This window comes from Herpailurus yagouaroundi, unplaced genomic scaffold, assembly GCF_014898765.1.
Source record: "Herpailurus yagouaroundi ecotype Mexico unplaced genomic scaffold, PumYag 207, whole genome shotgun sequence".
Classification (NCBI taxonomy): domain Eukaryota; kingdom Metazoa; phylum Chordata; class Mammalia; order Carnivora; family Felidae; genus Herpailurus; species Herpailurus yagouaroundi.
Genome location: NW_024412438.1, coordinates 3,441,307 through 3,460,209, shown reverse-complemented (window position 1 = coordinate 3,460,209; position 18,903 = coordinate 3,441,307). Strand labels below are relative to the sequence as shown.

Below are 18,903 nucleotides of genomic sequence, written 5' to 3'. Positions count from 1 at the left end.
GGGCCGCCCAGGGCCCCTGTGACGCCCCCTGACTCCGCCTCCAGGCCTATCCCCCCAAGTCTATGTCCCGGAGCCCCCCCACGGTCCTGGTCATCTGCGGGCCCGGGAATAACGGAGGAGACGGCCTGGTCTGTGCCCGGCACCTCAAGCTGTTTGTGAGTATCGGGGAAGGGCTGGGCGGGGGGGGGCTCCGAAGTCTGACTTTGAATGACCCCTCTCCTTCCCCCTAGGGCTACCAGCCAACCATCTATTACCCCAAAAGGCCTAACAAGCCACTCTTCGGTGCACTGGTGACCCAGTGCCAGAAAATGGACATCCCCTTCCTTGGTGAAATGCCCCCGGAGGTAGGTGGCTGTGCTCTCCCCTCGTGTTTCCAGGCTGAGCTCCCCCGCCCATGTCTCTGGAGGACAGACTCCGGGCAGGTGGGGAAGTGCCCCGCACAGGTGCCTAAGTGTACCGTTTGACCGGGAACAGTGTGAAGAGCCTGCCCCCGTTCCAGCAGTGCCTGAGGCCGCCTCTCACATCCATGGCCACACCTTTCCCTCTGACTTCTGAGGTCAGGGCCTGCTGGGCAGGCAGTAACCCCCTGAGAAGGGGCTGATGTGACTGCCTCATCCTAAGCCCTTTCTGCAGGGACATGGACCTAAGACATAAGAACTTTGCTTTTTAAGTTTCTTAACGCATTTCACAGGTGAAGAGACTGAGGTGTTGCAGAGAAAGCAAGGGGTCTGTCCTGCCTCCAGCTGCAGGTGGCCCCACCCTGTCCCCGCCCCAATGGCAGGCAGGCGGACAGGCACTCGGAACAGAAACCATGTGTGGACTCCGCTTGGTCTAAATCACTGACCAGTTTGCACCAAAGTCTCTGAGGGAGATAAAATGACCCGTGTGCCCCTGAGTGGCGTGTGCAGGGGACAGCCCTGTCCGGTCAGGGGCTCCCACACCCTCTCCTCTCCCTGCTCCACCACAGCCCATGCTGATCGACGAACTGTACGAGCTGGTAGTGGATGCCATCTTCGGCTTCAGCTTCAAAGGGGATGTCCGGGAGCCATTCCGGAGCATCCTGAGCGTCCTGAGTGGGCTCACCGTGCCCATTGCGAGTATCGACATTCCCTCAGGTGCCGGGTCCGAGGAGCTTGGGCGGGATGGGGCCTGGGTCCTGCCCTTTCTTGAGATAGGTACCCAGGAGTCCTCATTCTTCCCAGGCTCAGACCAAGCTCTAAACAAGCTGAGCGTAAAGGGGCAGAACACAGCTTTTGGGATTCCACAAAAGGGCCAGGGGGCAGGCCGGGAGCACCTTTTGTGTGCTGGACCCAAGAGACCAAAGCCTAGGAAGCCATGGCCATGGAGCTCCAAGGATGCGGGTTCCCCAGGCGGAGACACGGGGCCCCCGCTCGTTCAGGACAGGGGCAGAACAAAGTAGGGAAGAATGGACACCTGCTCTCTTCTCTCTGCCTGAATACACCCTCTTTTCAGGATGGGATGTGGAGAAGGGAAATTCTGGAGGAATCCAGCCAGACTTGCTCATCTCCCTGACTGCACCCAAAAAGTCTGCGAGCCACTTCACCGGTCGCTATCACTACCTGGGAGGTCGTTTCGTGCCTCCTGCTCTGGAAAAGAAGTACCAGCTGAACTTGCCGCCCTACCCTGACACGGAGTGTGTCTACCGTCTGCAGTGAGGGAAGACGGGCGGGCGTCCTTCCCAATAAAGACTTAGCGCCCCCCTCCCAGCGCCGTGGGGTCCTGGGAGCTGTTCAGGCAATAAAAGTTACGGGGTGGCAGGAGCTGGACAGCAAACTGAATGAGACATGGCGCCACCTTTCTGGGAGAACGGAGCAGGCAAGGGAGGTGGCCGTGGCATTTGAGGGCAATGAAAATGGAGTTTCAGATGCTGAAAAAAAACCCAAGTGAGGTTCTCTGAGCTTTCTCCATCCACTAACAGGGTAGCAAGATGGAGGTGAACAGAAGAAATCCCTTCAGAGGCATCCCAGGAAACGAATTTGTATTTAGGATGTTAGCGGGGGGGGGGGGGGGAGGCCAGTCAGGACTTGACCTGGCCTGGAGCCCAAGCTAACCACTTTTTCTAGTGCCGACACTGGCAGGCTATGGGCTGGAGTCCATTCTGCCCACACTCGCATCTGCCTTCAGCAAGGGTGCCCCTCCAGAGGGCCTCTGCCTTCCTGTCCCCACGGCCCCCAGCGCGTGCCCACACCGTCCTGTGAGCAGCTGGCGCTCCGGCACTCGGCTTCCTCCTCGGGAGGGACTCCTCACGGGGAGGGTGCAGGAGCCCTCGTCCACTGGGGTCTCAGACTTCAAGTCCTGAAAAGGAATCTGTAGAGCCCCGCCTTGACCTGCCCTTCAGTCTTTCTTCGGTTTCTCCTTCCTTGTTCTCCCATCAGGGCGGACTCCATCCAGCTCTGCCCCCTCCCCCTCCCTCACATCCTCCTCCTCCTGGGGCCGCTGCCTTTTCTTCTTGCTTCTCCTGCTTTTCCCGTCACCGTGCCTTCTGCCTGCTGCCTCCTGGGCCCCGCTGTCTTCGGCAGCCCGGGCCGTGGCTTCTGCGCCCAAGTCTTGCTGCCGCCGCTTCTGCTCGCGTCTGCTGCCCGGCTCCGCGTGCGCCCCGCTCTCCGCCTGCTGCGGCCCAATGCCTCCTGTTCCACCCGACACCCCCACCTTCTCTGCTCGGTGCCGCCGCTTCTTCCTTTTCCCGAAGGGCTCATCCGTTTGCTCCCCGTTCTTCCACTCTCCCAGCTCACTTGTTCCTGTGGCCTCCCCGTCCCCGACAGCTGTGCCCCCTGTCTCATCCGCAACCGCCTTTTCTCGCTGTTGCCTTTTCTTCTTCTGCCTTCTCCTGGTGCTCTGGCCTGGGTCCTCTGGGCACTCCTCTTCTGCATCCCCATCAGTTGCCGTAGCCTCTTCCTCCCCTTCCTGCTTTCTTTTCTTTTTCTTCTTTTTGCGGGGCTTGCTCTCAGACTGTAGTTGAGAGGTTCCGGGGTCCTGGCCTTTGAGATGAGCCAGGAAGGCCTGTTCTTGGGCCTCCAACCGAGCGAGCTTAGCCTTCATCGTGATCCCAAGACGAGCAGCCCTGAAACACATGGAGGCCCGGGTCGGAGTGAGGTATGGGGGAGCAGGCCTAGTCCTGAGATTGTGTGCAGAACTGGCAGGGGAGGAGCTGCCTCTCTCTCTTTCCAACGTTTATTGTTTTGAGAGAAGGCGCACGTGAGCAGGGGAAGGACAGAGAAAGAAGGAGGTTCCACACGGTTGGCACAGAACCCGACGTGAGACTCGATCTCATGAACCGTGAGATCATGACCTGAGCCACGATGAAGAGCTGGACACTTAAGCGACTGAGCCCCCAGGTGCCGCGGAGCTGCCTGCAGGGGCAGCTGGAACCCTTCCCCTGGGGTGGGAAGAGTACAGAGTGGCGCACACCATCCTCTAGGGTGGGCTTGCGACAGGGAGGAAGGCGGGGAGCCCGGGGAGCCGAACACTACTCACTTGTGTGCTGTTCGCCCCTCACAGGCTTGGAGCAGCATCTCATCGGTCAGACTGTGGGGTGGGGGGATCAAGAATTACACACAGAGCTCGTGGAAAGGCCTGCCCTCTAAGGCATTCCTTCAACACTGACTTCCTGTTCGGGACCTGGCACTTCTAGGTGCCAGCGATGCAAAGATCAGTACAACGCGGTTCCACCCGAAGCAGCCCAGTCAGGCACGAGACTTGGTGCCTTCTCTGGAGGTTCAAAGGTCTCTTCTCCCGCACCCCCCCCCCACCACTGAAATGAGGTCTCACATCTTTGGAGGCTTGGACCCCTGGCTGTCATCATCACTGTGGCTCTCCACGTCTTTGTCTGGCTGTTCACCACCTGACGTCAACGTGGCCGTCTAGAAGGAGTGATCATGGGGGGGGTGGACAAAGCCCGCTCAACACCACTGCCAATCCCTCTCCCCTCCTGGAACCCCCCCCCCCAGGAATTGGTAGCCATAGGCACAAATCTGCCAGTCCCCGATACGGCTCCCTGAGACCCCCAGGGAGGTGTGCCGAGCTGCATACTTCCAACTTGGGCAGGAGGTGGGCTGCAGCTGTGGGGGGTGGGGGGGTAGTGGGCAGAAGGGAGGAGGGAGCGCTCCGGACCAGCAGGTCCTCATGGTGCTAACTGTAAAGACGGTGCTTCTCACCCCTCCCCCACACCTACACACAGGGCTTTATTTAACCAGACTGAAAACCTACCACGGGCCAAGGGTTGGGGTACACAGTCGAACAGGATCGAGAGGTCCAGCCCACGTGAAATCTACGTGTGGGGCGAAGGGAGGATGGCAGAACACAGGCCATCATGGTGAAAGCGCTGCCTGTGCCAGAGGAGGGGTACCCAAGCTGACTTCAGGGTTTAGGGAAGCTTCAGGACCTTGGTGAGCTCCGGAAGACAGACAAAAGTTGGCAGGCAGAGGGGGAAAGGCAGCGGGAGGAGCACGTGCAAAGCCCCAAAGGTGAAAGAAGATGGTACATTCCTGAGAACTGATTCTATCCGGCTAACAGTGCAGAGGTCTCAACAAGGGTGAGTACAGGACCAGGCTGCAGGGCCACATGAACCAGTGTGACACATCAGGACTGTCCTCCTAGGTCAGGGACGAGCCAGAGCCCCAGTGAACTCTGTTACGGAGAGCACTCTGGATGCTCTGTGGCACTGAACTAACGGGTGAGGAGTCTGCATGTAAGGCTGGGACAAAATCCAGCAGAGAGGACAACGGCCACAGTGATGAGGACCAGGGGAAAGGGCTGCTACATGACACAGAGCCCATAGCACATAACAGATGCTCCCTTCTATCAGTATGCTGGAAAGCAGGAGTCTGCAGACCTGGGTTCTAGTCCTGTCTACAAGCCACTTTCCCCACTCTGGGCCACAACTGCACAATAAAGAGGATGGGTCAGGTCCCCTCTGGATTTGGAGTCCTTTGCACCGGACATCCCCTCTCACCCTGCTCTGGCAGCATCTCTGTCTCCCCAGCCTCTATCGCCGCCCCTCAGCAGATGGTAGGATCCACGGGACCTGCAGACCTCAGTCCTGGCCGAGGGCCAGGCAGTCTAGACAAGCAATGGCAAGGCTGGTCACAGAATGCGACGTTAGGGTGGTCCCCAGAACAGGTAAGGCATGCAAAGCAACTGTTCAGGCCCCGGGGGAGGCCAGGGAGGGGGGGAAAAAGGATGGACCCTCTCACGCCCAGCCCCTGGTACCTTTACAAACTTCTGATACAGCAAGTTGGGCTTGGGACGATTACGACGGGTAGTCTCCTTAGAAAGATGCCTTATCCGGACTCCATCCTGGGGGAAGGTGTCAGTCAATGGGTGGCACAGGCGTGTCCCAGGCCCCCACGGTCCAATGGCCATCTGTCAGCACTCCTACCTGCCCAGTCTCCACAACCAAGCCGGCTGCAGTCTTGTTGAAGAGCTCATTCCACCAGTGGTCCGTGAACTCCTTGGCAGGGTCATGTCCCACCTGCCAGAAAGAAGTGTGAACCCTGAGGACCCGTCCCTGCCCTGTCCCCAGAGTCCCCCTCTCCCATCCACACTGCCCTCCCTCAGCCTGCCCAGTCTTACCCCATGAGTGTCCTGCTTCAGCGTCACCCTGAGGGCCTGGGTGATGCCATTCTCCTTCCGGCCCAGACCTTTGCCTGCAGGACGGGGAGCGACCCGTTTATTCTGCTGCCTGCCCTGAGCCCCCACTGGGAGGGCCACTCTGCCCTCCCACACGGAGCGCTGGGTACACTCCGTCCCGGGCGGATGCCCTCCAGTCCCACTGTTCCTGGCATTTCTGCACACAGTGTCCCTGCCTTTGTCTGAGCTCAAGCTGTCTTTTCCTTCATGCTTCCTCCAGGACAGAGGTTGTGCCCCTTCCCCCCTCTCCCAGTCCTCCCAACCACTTCTTTCTCACGGACCCACTGTAAAATTTCTTCCACTCTTCCATTTTCTGGAAAAGCTGGGAATTTTCACCTGTAAATTTCCCTTTAAACTAGCTTTTCCAGGGGCGCCTGGGTGGCGCAGTCGGTTAAGCGTCCGACTTCAGCCAGGTCACGATCTCGCGGTCCGTGAGTTCAAGCCCCGCGTCGGGCTCTGGGCTGGTGGCTCGGAGCCTGGAGCCTGTTTCCGATTCTGTGTCTCCCTCTCTCTCTGCCCCTCCCCCGTTCATGCTCTGTCTCTCTCTGTCCCAAAAATAAATAAACGTTGAAAAAAAAAAATTAAAAAAAAATAAATAAATAAAATAAACTAGCTTTTCCTCCTCCAGCTGCATGGATTACAAATGGGTAGCCCAGGACGCTGCCGCTCCCCTGGGCAGAAAGTTGGAAGGATGTGGAAGGGGCGCCACGGGGTTGACCTTGGGTCCATCCATGCTTCAGCAGCTGCTCCTCGGCAAACTTCATCCCACGACTCTTAGTCTCTGGCGTGACACTCATGGTGACGGGAGGGTCACTAAGCTCAGGCCTTCAGCAGAGTAGACGACATCATTCTCATCCCTTCAAGAGAAAAGGAGAAAGTGCCCAAATCACCCATCGAATCCATCCGGGCTGCTCTCAGAAAAATTCTTTTCCGAACCTGGGGCAGAGACAGAGGAAGGAGGCCCAGTCTTTGGGGAGCTCTCTGTCTGACCACAGAGAGGTCAGCAAGTCGGAAAGTCAAATCCTAGTGTCAATAATAATACCGAAATGTACCGAGAGCTCACCACATGATGATTTCACTCAATCTTCCCAGCCCGGGAAGAGTACTCTGCATTCAGAAAGGTATTACTCTCCCTACTTTAGAAATGAGGAAATTAAGGCCTAAGGAGGTTAGGCAACTTGCTCCAGGTTACACAGCTGATGTGTAGATGGCAACCAGACATCTTGTCTGCAGACTCCCTGCTCTTCACCACTGCCTGACAACATCTCCCACCGTTTATTACCATGTAAAAACAAAGCTGAGAGTCTTTTAACCTGAGTTATAAGAATACTCAACAAAGGGACGCCTGGATGGCTCAGTTGGTTGAGCGTCCAGCTTCAGCTTGGGTCATGATCTCGCAGTTCATGGGCTCGAGGCCCGCTCTGTGCCGACAGCTTGGAACCTGGAGCCTGCTTCAGATTCTAGATCTCCCACTCTCTCTGCCCCTCCCCCGCTCGCTCTCTGTCTCTCAAAAAATAAAATAAACATTAAAAAAAAACAACAAAAAAAAAACAATCATGACCAGTCTGGTTAGGTATGAAAACAAACTCAGAATGACTTCCATTTCTGTTCAGGTTCTTACCGTGAAGGACGATTAAAGGACGATTACCTGAAAACCTGATACTCCGAGAATCCCAACAGAAAAGCGCTGAATGAAGAAATGGCTCTGTCTTGCTTCTTGAATTTTTAAGAATGGTAAAAAGACACTGGGGCCTTTAAGGCTACCTCAAAACTCTGCCTCCTCCCAGAAGTTACCGCTGATGCATCAGCCCCCAAATTTCAATAATAAAAACATCTAACACGAACACATTTACTCGATGCCAACATGCTAATTGCTTTACACAGATTATCTTATTTCCTCCTCCCAACAATCCTACTAGCAAGTGTTGCCATCATTTGCAAACGAAGAAATGGCACTGAGGAGTTTAGCTACCCGCCCAAATCAGAGAGCTGGCAAGTCGTGGATCCGGGATCTCAGACATCCCAGAACTGGTGTTAATACCCCCTCGGTCTCTTACGGCTCTCTGTGCTTCCCGACGAAAGGTTTACCGCAGCCTCTCCCTCGTGGCAGAAACCGTTCGCCCTGGAAATCGGAGTCGGACTTCGTTCTCCAACCCCAGTGCACTTAACGCAGCGCCCGGAGTGAGAATGCGTCCAGCCGGTATGACACAGGTGGGGGCTGCTTTAGCCCGCTGCCCATGGATAACTGTGGACAGAAGCAACTAGATCCCAGGCTGCGCGCCGCAGGCTCTGTGAAGTCTGCGAGCGCGCCTGCACGAACTATCTCCTCTCCTGTCAACCTGAGTTTTCTGGGAAAGTGGCCTAGGCCAGTCTCCTGACAGCAGTTCCAAAGGGCCGCTACCCTCTCCCTAGCCTCCTTCCTCGTGAGGTTTAAATCCCAGCCCTCCCGCCGCGGTCCCGCCGGGCAAAGCTTCTCTCCTGCTCTAGCCTTTGCTCCCGAGCCCGGGCTCCGAATGCCACCGTCGCGGAGGGCGGTAGCCCCTTACCGTCACCGCGGGGCCCTCTCCGCAGGAACACGTGCCTCCTCCGACCAGTGCGCCGCCATCTTCCCGGAAGTGCCGGGGACTCGGCCCCTCTAGGCTGCCGAAACCATAGAGACCATCACGGGCCCGGAAGCCCGGGTCCTTGGGGCCTGGTGGGTATTGCTGAGGCTCCCTGGCGGGTATGGTTGCCATGGAAACTCGCGCGCGCCCGTTTCCGGAGGTTTGGGGGTGTTCTACTCGCCGCCAGTCTACAGCCCCGGAGCGGCCGAGGGACTTGTCCTAACTGGCCCCGGGAACGCCGAGAACAGCTTTGGCTGCGACGCTGAGCTAGTCCCGCCACAGACGTGGGGAAGGAGTCTCCGGGGAGCGCGCAGGGGTTGGGAGGGGGCCCCTCGGGAGCGGTTTCGGCGGGACCAGTGCTCAGCTTGCAGGAACAGGCGTTTGGAGGTTTGAGTAGGCTCATCAAACGCTGTGCCGGGACCTGCCTCTTTGATACTGATGATGCCCTGACTCGGGAGCCTCTGGCCTGGCCGGGGTCGTTGACACCGTGATTGGGGCTGGAGGAGGTGGGGGTGGGGGTGGGGCCCCGAGCGAGACGCCGGGCCCCGGGGTCCCGGAATGCGCGCCAAGCTGGGGACTTTGCACTTGCAAGGTGGCTCCACTGAGCAAACTGTGCAGTTAGCTGCACTTGGCTAACAAGTTAGCAGGAGAAGTTGCACATGCCCCCAGCCACACCCACTGTGCCTGGGCCTCGCCAAGCCCCCGCAGAACTAAAACCTGAAAAAATCCGCCCATCGGCCTCCCTATATCAGTATTTACGGGAAGTTAAGGGTGCACCTGCTCCAGAAACTGGAAGAGAAAAACCGGCATCTCCCGGTAAGGTTTGTCACAATTGCTCACTTTGTCACACTCCTCTTCATCACATTTTCTCCGTAAAATTAACTTTACTTTTAAAATATGCTAAATGTGGTGCGGAGGGAGGAGGGGGGCGCCTGGGTGGCTCAGTCGGTTAAACGTTGAACTCTTGGTTTCAGCTCAGGTCATGATGTCACGGTTAGTGAGTTCGAGCCCCACGTTGGGCTCTGCACTGACAGCTCAGAGCCTGCTTGGGATTCTCTGTCTCCCCCTCTCTCTGCCTCTCCCTCTCTCTCTCAAAAATAAATACACATTTTTTTTTTTTTTAACATGCTACATGGAGGGACGCCTGGGTGGCTCAGTCAGTTACGCCTCTGACTTCGGCTCAGGTCATGATCTCAGGGTTGCTGGGTTCGAGCTCCGCATCCGGCTTTGTGCTGACAGCTCGGAGCCTGGAGCCTGCTTCCGAGTCTGTGTCTCCTTCTCTCTGCCCCTTCCCCGTTAGCGCTCTGTCTCCTCCTCTCTCAAAAATAAATAAACATTAAAAAAAATGCTACATGGGAACACTAGTTTAAACAATGGCGCTCAGTTAATGGAATTCTAGAAGCTTGCCTAGTGCGCGCTCGGTTAATGGAATTCTAGATGCTTGCCTAGTGCATTTTTCGTGATTGCTACAAAGATGCTCCTCAGACACTGGATTCAGTTTTGGAATCTTCTGTGAATGGGAGTCACTTCTGAGTCCTTTTCTCTGCCACTAACTGTGGGACCTTGAACAAGTCACTTCTGCTCAAGAGCACCCTTTCCCTGTCTGGAAAATTAGAATGTTGGACTAGTTAAATCATCTTTACAGACTTGGTTTTTTTGTGGTCTCTCGGGGGCCACTGAGGGAATCCCCAGACCGGGCTTCAGTTTCCACCACCTCCCTCTCCATTTCTTCTCTCTCCTCTCCCTATCCAATGTCTTACATCATATTGTGGTGATAAAAGAGGTTTGAAAACTCCGGAATGAGGGAACCGCAGGGGCCCTTCCCAGCTCACAATACTCTGTGGGTCACTCTAAAACCCGAGTGGCCCTAATTCCCTGACCCAGGGCCCCTATTCTGGTCTAAGGCCTTGAGCTCTGTGTTCTGCCTGACTCATTTATTCAATAAACACTTATTAAGGGTCTTCTTTTTTTTTTAATATTTTTAAACATATTTTTTAGTTTATTTATTTTGAGAGAGAGAAAGCATGGGAGGGGCAGAAAAAGAGAGAGAGAGAGAGAGAGAGAGAGAGAGAGAGAGAGAGAATCCCAAGCAGGCTCCACGCTGTCAGCACAGACCACGATGCGGGGCTCAAACTCACTAACTGTGAGATCATGACCTGAGCCAAAAGCAAGTCAGACCTTCAACTGATGGAGGCTACCCAGGTGCCCCCATTAAGGGCTTTCTATAGACCAAGGGCTGGAGGTATAAAAGTGCTCTCTCTTGTTGGCCCTCACAGTCTTGTTGAGATACAACAAGTTGCCAAGCATTTATATCACAGGAACAAGAGCTCTGGTGAGGTTAGGACACAGTACTGGGGTGGGGGTGGGGAGTAAGATGGCTGCACCTGCCCGTGTTCGGGGGCCCCCGGGCGAAGCTTTCTGAAGGAGCCTCCCTTGAAGGTGCAGGCCTGGCCCTGGGGATGGTGTGGGATTGCAAGGGAAGTGGGCTTCAAGGAGTTCCAAGTGACGTGGAGTCTCACACCTCCTCACAAGAGTAGAAACAAAGGCTGTTAGAACAAGAATACGCGAGTACTTAGAAGGAGGTAATCTGACTTGCAGACATAGCATGGTACATAGAAATACTTATTACAGTAATATCTAAAAATGGAAAAATTGTAAAGAACCTAAGTAGCCCACAACAGAATGGCCAAATAAGTTAGTGTGACCACACGGTGGGCTAACATGCAGCCTTAAAATATGATGTTGAAGAAGCATTCTTAATAACTTGGGGGAAATGTCTATGATGTAATTGAATTGAAAAGAGCAGATACAAGATGGCGCCCATAGGAAGGGCTCATCCTTGTTAAACAGCCATAGGTAAGGGCTCATTCTTGTTGTTTTTAACATAATTTATTGTCAAATTGGTTTCCATACAACACCCAGTGCTCATCCCAACAGGTGCCCTCCTCCATGCCCATCACCCACTTTCCCCTCCTCCCCCACCCCCCATCAACCCTCAGTTTGGTCTTAGTATCCAAGAGTCTCTTATGGTTTGCCTCCCTCCCTCTCTGTAACTTTTTTCCCCCTTCCCCTCCCCCATGGTCTTCTGTTACGTTTCCCAGGATCCACAAAGGTTTTCACTCATATGTGGATCTTGAGAAACTTAACAGAAGGGCTCATTCTTGTTAAGCATCCATAGTAAGGGCTCATCCTTGTTAAACATCCATAAGTAACAGCATCAGAAGGAATAAGACAGTTAAGCATTAAAGTAATATAGCAAAAGAAGTACAAGACTTGTACATGAAAACAAAATGTTACTGAAAGAAAATAAGGAAGATCTAAATAAATGGAAAGATGCCCATGTTCATGAATGGGAAGACTTAATGTCACAATACTCTCCAAATTCAACACAATGAATCTGCAGACTCAACACAGTCTCTATCAAAATCCCAGTCAGCTTTTTGGCATGAATTGACAAGCTGATCCAAACATTCATATGGAAATCCAAGGAGCCCAGAATAGCCAAAACATTCTCAAGAAGGAACAAAGTTGAAGGACTAATGCTTTTCTATTGCAAAATTTACTACAAAGCTACAGTAATCAAGAGTGTTGTTCTGGTATAGGATAGATGTACAGGTCAATGGAATAGAATCCAGAGTCCGGGAATAAACCCATAAATTTATGGACAATTTTTTGGCAACAAGAATGCCAGGATTCAATGGGGAGAGAATAGTCTTTTCAACAATGGTGATGAAACAACTGGATAGCCAGATGCAAAAAAAAAAAAAAAAGAGAAAAAAAAGAATTTGGATCGTTCCCTCATATCATGCAAAAACTAACTCCAAATGGATCAGAGAACTCAATGTAGGAGCTAAATCTCTAAGGCTCTTTTTTTTTTTTTTAATTAAAAATGTTTTGTTTATTTATTTATTTTGAGTGAGACACAGAGAGAGCACAAGCCTGGGAAAGGCAGAGAAAGGGAGTACAGAGGATCCAAAGCAGGCTCTGTGCTGACAGCAGAGAGCCCAACGCCGGGCTTGAACTCACAAACAGTGAGATCGTGACCTAAGCCAAAGTCAGACGCTTAGCCAACTGAGCCACCCAGGCACCCCTCTCTAAATCTCTTAAAATTAAAACTTTTGTGGTCCAAAGGACATTATCAGGAAATTCAAGAGACAATCCACAGAATGGGAGGAAATATTTGCAAATCATATATCTGTTGAGGTTCTAATATCCAGAATATATAAAGAACTCTTACAACTCGGGGCGCCTGGGTGGCGCAGTCTGTTAAGCGTCCGACTTCAGCCAGGTCACGATCTCGCGGTCCGGGAGTTCGAGCCCCGCGTCAGGCTCTGGGCTGATGGCTCAGAGCCTGGAGCCTGTTTCCGATTCTGTGTCTCCCTCTCTCTCTGCCCCTCCCCCGTTCATGCTCTGTCTCTCTCTGTCCCAAAAATCAATAAAAAACGTTGAAAAAAAAAAAAGAACTCTTACAACTCAACAATAAAAAGACAACAGAATTTTACAGTGGACAGAGGATCTGAATACACATTTCTCCAAAGAAGATCTACACATGGCAAATAAGCTCATGAAAAGATGCCCAACTTTATTAGTCATCAGGGAAATGCAAATGAAAATCATAAGGGATACCATTTCACACCTACTAAGATAACTAATTTTTTTTTTTTTTTTTTTTTGAGGATAACAACATGGAGAGGATGTGGAAAAATTGGAGCCCTCGTGTACTGCTGGTGGGAATGTAAAATGGGGCAGCTGCCTTGAAAAACAGTTTGAAAGTTCCTGAGAAAGTTAAACATAGAATTACCATAGGACACAACCATCCCACATCCTGGGTGTGCGCCCAAAGAGAACTGAAAACCTATGTCTGTATGAAAACTTGTATGTGATTGTTAATAGAAGCATCATTTATAATATTCAAGAAGTGAAAACAGCCCAAACATCTATCAACTGCTGGATGGATAAATGAAACATGGGAGGCGCTCGCAATGCAATATTACTTGACCATCCAAAGGAGTGAAGGGCCGGTGCTTGCCACAATGTGGAGAAACCTTGGCAACGTGCCAGGTGAAAGAAACCAGAGACAAAGGCCTCACCCTGTGTGGTTCCGTCTACACACAATGTCCAGAACAGGCGAATCTGTAGACACAAGTCAGTTTGGGAGAGGGCAGTGAAGAGTGACTGATCTGGGTACAGGGCTTCTTTTCAGATTGATGGATTGTTCTGGAATTACATGGTGGTGGCAGCTAAACTCGTGAATATCCTAAAAACAACTGAATTGGATTTTACAGCATGCGAATTATACCTTTAAAAAATGCACAGGCACACTAGAACAAAGGAAGAACACGAGCATGTTATAAGCAGCCGTTCCTAGGTGAAGGGATTATGGGTAAGAGTTTCCTCCTCTTTGTACCTTTTCCCTGAATTTCAAATTTTCTGGAGTTAGCATATATTATTTTTATCAGAACATAACTTAAAAAATTTTTTTTAATGTTTATGCATTTTTTGATAGGGACAGAGCGTGAGTGGGGGAGGGGCAGAGAGAGAGGGAGACACAGAATCCAAAGCAGGTTCCAGGCTCTGAACTGACAGCACAGAGCCCAACGCGGGGCTCAAACTCACAGACTGTGAGATCATGACCTGAGCTGAAATCGGACGCCTAACTGACTGAGCCACCCAGGCGCCCCTTGGAAAATAACTTTAAAGCAGCAAATGGGTACAGCCCAGAGTCAGTGCTGAGGGATTTGGCACAGAGAAGAGAAACATAGAGGAAGTGAGGTGGCCCTGGGATTACCGACTCAAATTCCTTTCTGTGTTTCTGGACTCGAGTGAAATCCTCAAGGTATTGGGTTAATTTTCTGTACTGCGTTTAAAGCCCGCCTCCCACCTCCAGCAAAGCCCGGGGGCTCATGAACGCCTGAGTCACTTCTCTTCCCCAGCTCTTGTCACCCCTTTTTTTTCCCCCTGCAGATAAAACCTGAAACTGGGGTGCCTGGGTGGCTCAGCAGGCTAAGCGTCCAACTCTTGGTTTCGGCTCAGGTCATGACCTCAGGGTTCGTGTGCAGAACCTGCTTGGGATTCTCTCCTCCTCCTCTTTCTGCCCCTCCCTGCTTGCGTTCTTGCTCTCTCTCAAAAATGAGTAAGTAAATAAATAAATGAAACAAAACCTGAGAGTGAGCTCAGACAAAACAGCTTGGGGTCGCAAGTACAATGTGGGGCTTTGAAAAGCCTGTATCGCAAGCACTGGCATGTTTACAGAACAGCCTCTTGTTCACTTTTGTTTCCGGGTGGAAAAGAAGGCGCCAGGTGTCAGTTTTCCTTAGACCGAGATGACTTCCTAATCCCTCGCCTCGGCAGTCTCTCGTTTTTCTACCTCATTGACCCAGTTCGCGATAATAAACACATTACAACCCTCTGCGTACAGCACTTTGCTAAACAAACTAATGGTTTTTATAATGGTGGTTTACAGTTTAAAATGCCATTTTCACAAACATTGTCATATTTGATCCCCATCGTGACCCCGCGTTGGATGTAGTTGTCCCTATTTGCAGGCAAGTCAGCGGAGGGCCAGAGGGCACACAAAACGGGGATGGAGAGAGAGGACCGTGGTCTCAGGGGGAGACAGGTGTGTCCCAGAAACGCCACCGCCACCTGCGCTTGGTACCGTCCTCCTCTCCCTTCGGGATCAAGGCCTGAACTCCAATCGCTGTCTCCCCAGTGCTTCTGTGGACCTTTTCCTGGCCTCGTGTCCCCTCTGAAGGGGCCTGAACCCCGAACGCGGAAATGCTGGCCTTGGGATGGGGTGAGCCTGGAGGGCGGGAGGGGGCAGGCGCCAAGGGGCCCTCTGTCCTCCGCAGCTCTCGGCCACCTCTAGAGTCACCCTGGAGAAGCACAGTGTTCAGGGAAGCGGATGCATCCACATTTGGGTTGCTTGTTTTCTATTTGTTTTATTTATTTTTAGGTGCAAAAGGTGATTTTATTAAAGCACAGGGAGGACCCTGGGCAGGAAGAACTGCCCTTTTTTCTATTTTTAAAGTGCAGTCCTTCCAGAGACCTCAGTGGAAAAGCAGTGGGACCGGTCCTGCAACGGATGGCGTGGGAGACCCCGCAAGCCCCTGCCCCCAACTCCCGTCTCGGAAAGAGACTTTGAGAAATCGGGACTCCGCCCCCTGCGCCCCGGGCTCGCGAGAGAGCAAGGGTCGTCCCAAGGGCGAGCGGACACCTGCGCGCGCCCCCTGCTGGCCCTTCGGGCGCCCTGCACGCTAGCACGGCAGCCCAGACTCCCGACTCAACCCACGTGATCCCAGTCCTGGAAGTTTGGAAGGACAAACAAGAAAATGTTCAGTTTATGTGGTGGGATTGAGGGAGATTTTCATTTTTAATGTTTTGATGTTAAGTTGTATACAATTAAGTATCATCGTGTGATCGTGTTTTTAAAAAGCAATAAAAGTTGCCTTCCGATGGAAAAATTGATTAGTCTGGGATTCATTTTGGCTTCACTGTTACAGTTAATTCTCTAAGATTCCTGGAATTGATTTAGTTTATGGAGAGGGTTGTGGCTCATATACATCTATATTTTTTCCCTCAAGATGTCTAACTAGTTGTCCCAACCTGTGGCACCGTGAATGTCCACCAGGGGGCGTCAGGGTAAATATGCTGCAGTCGCCCACTGGGACACATTCAGACCCAGAACCAGAGGAAGCTTTATGTCCCATGCTGATGGGACACCTGCCATACACTATTAGGCGAAAAGAGCAAGGCAGGGAACAGCTCCTAGGATATGATCTCAAGTAGATTTAAAAAGCACATGCAGGGCACCTGGGTGGCTCAGCAGGTTAAGCATCCGACTTCCGCTCAGGTCATGATCTCACGGTTGGTGGGTTCGAGCCCGCAGGGCTCTGTGCTGAGGGCTCAGAGCCTGGAGCCAGGCTGCTTCCGCTTCTGATTCTGTCTCCCTCTCTCTGCCCCTCCCCCACTCACACTCCGTCTCTCTCAAAAATAAAAAAATAAAAAGAAAATAAGAACATGTAGGGGCACCGGGGTGGCTCAGTCGCTTGAGGGTCCAACTCTTGGTTTTGGCTCAGGTCTTGATCTCACTGTTTGTGAGTTCAAGCCCTCCATTGGGCTCTATGCTGGCAGCATGGAGCCTGCTTGGGATTCTCTCTCTCCCTCTCTGCCCCTTCCCTGCTCTTTCTCTCTCTCTCTCTCTCTCAAATAAACTTAAAAATAACTTAAAAAACAAACATTGATTTAACTCATTAATGAGGGAACAAGGCAAAAAAGGAATCTCAAAGTAAGATTACTAATTTACATATGAGACTGGTCGACTTTCTAAGGCAACCAAACTGAAACACTTTGATGGTTAGCTTCTGTATTGGGCAACAACAGCCGATTACTTTATCCACTTCTGCGGGTTAACCACCAATAGGACGGAACCGTAAATGTCTGGTTGTGGACCGTTTATCAAGTAGACTAACAACAAAGGTACATTCTCCAGGCGAGTCCGGTGGCTGTCAAGCAAGCTTTTAGACGATGCTCAAGGGATACCAAAAAGCCACCCGGAACAAGCACTTGTCCGTTTACCTTTTCCGAGTTTGGAGGAATTATTCCGTCGCAGAAGGGAGGAACCCCTCCAGCTTTGGACATAAGCTACCTGGGTTACCTAGTGGCTAGATGACCTCGAACAAGTTACTAACCTTCTCTGGACACTGGTTTCTGTGTCCACGAGACGGGAATGATGCTGTGACAGTGTATCTCCCGTGGGAAAGGATGGGAGCTCTGGGATGGGGCTCACTCTGTAAATTATTCAAATTCTGGTCTGAGAATGGTAGATGGGTACGTCCTTCTGGGTTTCAGTTTGATCCACGGGAGCCTGGGGGTGGGGGGTCTGCACACAGTGCAGGGGGACCTAGCCTCGACCAGCTGGGCAGAGAGCACAAGCAGGGGTGTGGGAGAGCCCCAGGCCCCGCACCATGAGAACGGCTGATGAATTGGGAGTCGGGGTCTCAAGGTATATGCAGGAGGTAGTTGAACAGAAACACAGTTTCAATGGTCCACTCGTGGGGCGCCTGGGTGGCTCAGTCGGCTGAGCGTTTGACTCTTGATTTCGGCTCGGGTCACGATCTCACGGTTTGTGGGATCGAGCCCTGTGTCGGGCTCTGTGATGACAGCGTGGAGCCTGCTTGGGATTCTCCCTCTCTCTCTCTGCCCCTCCCCCTCTCAAAAATAAACAAATAAACATAATAAATAAATAAATAAATAAATGCCCCCCCTTGAACACAATGGCGAACAGACTGTTAACTAACAGAATGACAGGTGACATGACTTTTAAAAAGTAAAATATAATTGTAGGGGGCACCTGGGTGGCTCAGCCGGTTAAGCGTCCGACTTCGGCTCAGGTCATGACCTCATGGTTTGTGAGTTCAAGCTCCGTGTCGGGCTCTGCCGACAGCTCGGAGCCTGGAGCCTGGAGCCTGCTTTGGATTCTGTGTCTCCCTCCCTCTCTGCCCCTCCCCAGCTTGTGCTCTGTCTCTCTCTCTGTCTCTCAAAAAATAAAAAATAAATGTAAAAATAAAAATAAAAAGTAAAATATAATTGTCAAATCTTTGCCACCATGAAAATACCTTCTAGACGTTTGTCTTTTACTGTTCTCTGTGCTTCCTGCCATTTGATCTTACCCTCACCTCCACCAGACATCACCCCCGGACTGGGAACTTCCATCCGTTAGCGTTCTCTGCACACTGAGGCCCTTCAGAAAATTGTCATTTTATTTTTAACGTTTGTTTATTCGTTTTGAGAGAAAGACACAGAGAGAGAGACAGAGAGAGAGAGAGAGAGAGCTGGGGAGGAGCAGAGAGAGAGGAAGAGAGTGAATCCCAAGCAGGTTCCAGGCTGTGAGCCTGGAGCCTGACACGGGGCTTGATCCCACAAACCACGAGATCATGACCTGAGCTGAAATCAAGTCAGACGCTGAACCGACTGAGCCCCCCGGGCGCCCCCAGAAAATAGTTTAAATGGACCGCAGTCCCGTTGTTCAGGTGAGGACACAGGCCCAGTGAAGAGGCCACGCCCCTGGGACACACAGCCTGCAGCAGAATCATGACCGGTACCCAAGGCCGGCTCAGATGCAGGCTCAACCGTGCCCCGTGGCTGTAACGTTTGGACCCTGGAGCTCTGTCCTGCACACACAGGGCAGGTGTCTGTCTAGCTGGTGGGTACATCCGTGGCCAGGAGCGGAATCCAGGTGAGGGGTCGAATTGAGCAGAATGCTGAGTTGAGCACTGCTGCCTTTCGTCCCTCAGGGAAAGGCCAGGGACAGCCATGCCTTCTAAGGCTCTGTCCGCTCTCCTCTGACAGCCCTCTGGTGCCGTGAGAAGGTTCCCGCACAGGAGGAGCTCCCCCTGCCCGCCAGCAGGCCCTCAGAATAGACAGGGTTGATGGACTGGAACACTGGCCAGGTTGGGTGAGCACCAGGTGACACCCCCATTCCATTCCCTTGAGACTTTGCCGAGCCAGGCAGGAGCTGCCCATGCGGCCAGCCAAGTCCTCCCCCTGGACACGGTCAGTCCCGGTTTCGAGGTCCCGGTCCTACTGAAGTGGGCACCGAGACGCCCACTTCTCAGGAGCCCCAAGCTTTAAAAGGGCTCAAGAGACTGAG

General features: G+C 52.5%; 2 protein-coding genes and 1 long non-coding RNA gene across 5 annotated transcripts in view; 2 read left to right on the top strand and 1 right to left on the bottom strand.

Moving 5' to 3' along the window:
- Positions 1 to 1,799, top strand: part of NAXE (NAD(P)HX epimerase) — a 2,375-nt gene extending 576 nt beyond the window's left edge. The window contains exons 3-6 of the mRNA XM_040452622.1: positions 45 to 155; positions 231 to 344; positions 968 to 1,115; positions 1,474 to 1,799. Of these exons, the coding sequence (XP_040308556.1) occupies positions 45 to 155; positions 231 to 344; positions 968 to 1,115; positions 1,474 to 1,676 (576 nt within the window). The 3' untranslated portion in view covers positions 1,677 to 1,799. The remainder of the gene's footprint in view (positions 1 to 44; positions 156 to 230; positions 345 to 967; positions 1,116 to 1,473) is intronic.
- Positions 1,800 to 1,982: 183 nt separating this feature from the next.
- On the bottom strand, positions 1,983 to 8,289 carry GPATCH4 (G-patch domain containing 4). 2 transcript variants are annotated; one of them, XM_040452619.1, is made up of 8 exons: positions 8,196 to 8,289; positions 6,368 to 6,506; positions 5,593 to 5,666; positions 5,399 to 5,491; positions 5,230 to 5,316; positions 3,790 to 3,881; positions 3,496 to 3,546; positions 1,983 to 3,082 (listed from the first exon to the last, which is right to left on the bottom strand). In XM_040452619.1, exons 2-8 carry the CDS (start codon positions 6,444 to 6,446, stop codon positions 2,356 to 2,358), a joined length of 1,203 nt encoding a protein of 400 aa, XP_040308553.1. In that variant the 5' UTR covers positions 6,447 to 6,506; positions 8,196 to 8,289; the 3' UTR covers positions 1,983 to 2,355. The 2 variants fall into 2 exon arrangements, with proteins under 2 accessions (XP_040308553.1, XP_040308554.1); XM_040452620.1 differs by lacking the exon at positions 8,196 to 8,289 and adding an exon at positions 7,298 to 7,867.
- Positions 8,290 to 8,326: 37 nt separating this feature from the next.
- Positions 8,327 to 15,719, top strand: LOC121015588 (uncharacterized). Of its 2 annotated transcripts, none has more exons than XR_005783876.1 (3): positions 8,327 to 8,739; positions 12,929 to 13,635; positions 15,208 to 15,719. It is a non-coding gene; the product is annotated as an uncharacterized LOC121015588 (long non-coding RNA). The 2 variants fall into 2 exon arrangements; XR_005783875.1 differs by having other exon boundaries at positions 8,349 to 9,068.
- Positions 15,720 to 18,903: the final 3,184 nt, after the last annotated feature.

Bases quoted from the DNA above. Each gene is read 5' to 3' on its own strand.
- GPATCH4 (XM_040452619.1), bottom strand. From the start codon at position 6,446: ATGAGTGTCACGCCAGAGACTAAGAGTCGTGGGATGAAGTTTGCCGAG. The intron at 5,317-5,398 runs GTAGGAGTGCTG...ACCTTCCCCCAG, and splicing joins TGGTTGTGGAGACTGGGCAG to GATGGAGTCCGGATAAGGCA. The intron at 3,083-3,495 runs GTGAGTAGTGTT...CATGTGTTTCAG, and splicing joins GAGGGGCGAACAGCACACAA to GGCTGCTCGTCTTGGGATCA.